The 2,621-nt window shown below is 48.2% G+C and overlaps 1 protein-coding gene across 1 annotated transcript; it reads right to left on the reverse strand.

Annotated features, from left to right (window-relative positions):
• Positions 1-24: 24 nt before the first annotated feature.
• On the reverse strand, positions 25-1,666 carry Pmar_PMAR028419 (conserved hypothetical protein; the record flags this gene model as incomplete). The annotated part of the gene is made up of 10 exons (XM_002768473.1): positions 25-96; positions 144-248; positions 302-446; positions 493-701; positions 743-813; positions 858-945; positions 994-1,157; positions 1,204-1,287; positions 1,334-1,386; positions 1,431-1,666. Coding segments are annotated over 10 exons (1,227 nt in total), but the record flags the coding sequence as incomplete, so codon positions are not given.
• Between the last annotated feature and the right edge of the window lie 955 nt (positions 1,667-2,621).

The following is a 2,621-nucleotide window of genomic DNA, read 5'->3' on the forward strand; positions in this document are numbered from 1 at the left end:
TCCCCTCCATCAGAGACTTCTCTACTACATCTGTTGCATCGCCGCCTGTTGGTGTAGCGACCGAGCGGCTATCAAACTCAGGTTCTGCAGCTGGGCCTATAATAGCAAACACATCCAAACTACATTACTCATCAAGCCAATACCGGTGTTGGCTCAAATCCTCCAGCAATAGAAGCAACCGCAGCAGTAGCAGCAGTAGCCGCAGCCGCCGCAATAGCCCATTGTTGTTGTTGCTGTGCAGCGTAAGCCTGAGACCAATCCTCCCATCATAAGCCGACTAAGCTGCCTCATCTCCACCTACCGTAGGGTCCTGTGTAGGCCTCTGCTGCATTGCAGCTGCTTGGGCTGCTGCTGCCAACGAACCGGACAGGACTGACGCGAACTGATTCTGCTGATACTTCAACACCTCGGCCGGACTAACGGCGATTTCCGGAGGCGGAGCGAAGCTGAGACTAAACATTTTCCAGTTAGGGACAATACCATTCATCGTACACATTAGGAACAGCTGGTCTCATGTCAGGATACGCCCCATTAGGCATACCACTTTGCTGCTGCTGTTGCTGTTGAGGACTTGGTCGCTGCTGCATCTGGGGTGGTGTAGGAATGTGGGATACCGGAGGTAGATTATCAAGTCGATGTAACCCTGGAGGGGTAGTCGAGCGAGGAGCCTCGCCGGACTCAACAGAAGACACTTCCTCATCCTAAACATCATCATACTATCAATACCAATTTGATACATTACCTCTCCCATAGGGTTTTGCAGAGGTGTACTGCCAGGTGTTATTGAGATATTCTCCGGGCCCGAGGGTGCACCTAAGTAGATGCATCACTGATAAAGGATATATCAACGCTCTTACTCGGACGCTGCAACTCCTGTTCACCATGAGCAAACCGACACTTATCGCCCATGTCGCATTTACCTTTCTGCCACCAACTACACAGAACCTAACACCAACATAATCATCACCAACCTCTCCCTATGAAAAGCATTACAGTTTTGAATAGTCCAGGAGTGGCTTTGAGGTCCTCAGTAGAATGAGCAAATTGACACTCCTCAGCCCTGTATGGACACCTCCCCTCCAGATTAGCCTGACACATCTTCGTTTTACGAAGGTCAGGCCTGACCTGAATTTGGCTATAGTCGTGCGCGTATGTACCTGTAATTGATCTCCCATTCGAAACAGTTGCTGATTTTATTATTACATTTATCTCCGTATAGACAACAACCGCGGAGAAAGTGTTTACATAGCTTAGTTCGCAGAAACTGCTTACGAACTCCTGGAGCGACTGAGGTAACCGATAAAATGAGGCCAAACATTCGTTTTCCTATTACCTGTAAGATCTCCTCGAGCCGCACCATTGCTCGACGAGGTCGGCGTGAGAGCCCTGAAGCCAAACAATTTTTCCCGCAAAAATGTGGTATTTTTTACATAGCATTTGCTGAGGTAGTCCTTGGATGCTGATGATAATGTTTATTCCCCCCTCCTCCTCCTCCTCCTGCTGCTGATCCTCCCTTCTGACCATCACGATGACCATGACCATGCTGTTGTTGACGACGAGGTGGGTGGTACTGCTGTGCTGATGAAGGGTCAGGGTAGGGCAGGCCTGGTCCGGATAGCGTCACGTTGTTTGTGTCCCAAGTATTCATTGGAGTATATAAACTACTATGAAAGAAAGGTGACGGTATTGGTCGATAGGAGAAATAATGTCTTCGTGGAGCGGTATGGAATTTTTTAGATGATGAATCTAGTCGAGGCTTCTTTATAGTGAGGTAGACTAACGAGCCTCGAGTGAGACGATTATATACAAACAAGTAATGCAAGAATAACAATCCCGACGATTATGAATATACGGTCTAAAGTTTAGACCTAAACGGCCTTTGATTAATGTTCCTCAGCGCAAACTGTCATACATTTCCCCATAGAGATGTAACAAGGAGATTTCACAATACGATTCTGAGGAGAGATGTGGCTCCGGCATATTACAGTTATGGGAGGTAACAGTTCTCGCAGAAGAGATCACCAGCACTATGCAAGAAGAAATTGAACTCCGCCTGATGGGCAACATAATGCAGAAGGAGGCGCTGATGACGCTCTATATCCTAGCACAGTTTGAGGGTCATTTTTAGGGTTACGAGAGATGAGAGATAGAACAATGTACGAATCTCAAGGAAGCAAGAGTTACACACGAGTTCAGCGCAGTTTCGTCCGCGCTCGCCCTAATATAAGACGGTCCCGATTGAAAACGGTGCGGTGAAGAGCGAGAAAATTCGAAAATGTGACGTTTTTACCCAGTTACCAGGCCGGACGAAGGAAGAGGTAACCAAATGGTGCTTATTATGGCCACCCATGGCCTTGGTATCATCGGTTTCACACCCACACGGCATAGGAGGATCAATTCCTCCGGGCTGGGGCAGCTATGCCACCCCAAGATATGCCTTGGTATAATCGATTTCACACCCACACGGCATAGGAGGATCAATTCCTCCGGGCTGGGGCAGCTATGCCACCCCAAGATATGCCTTGGTATAATCGATTTCACACCCACACGGCATAGAGATCAATTCCTCCGGGCTGGGGCAGCTATGCCACCCCAAGATATGCCTTGGTATAATCGATTTA

Source organism: Perkinsus marinus (genome assembly GCF_000006405.1).
Source record: "Perkinsus marinus ATCC 50983 genomic scaffold scf_1104296968054, whole genome shotgun sequence".
In the NCBI taxonomy this organism is placed as follows: Eukaryota; Perkinsozoa; order Perkinsida; family Perkinsidae; genus Perkinsus; species Perkinsus marinus.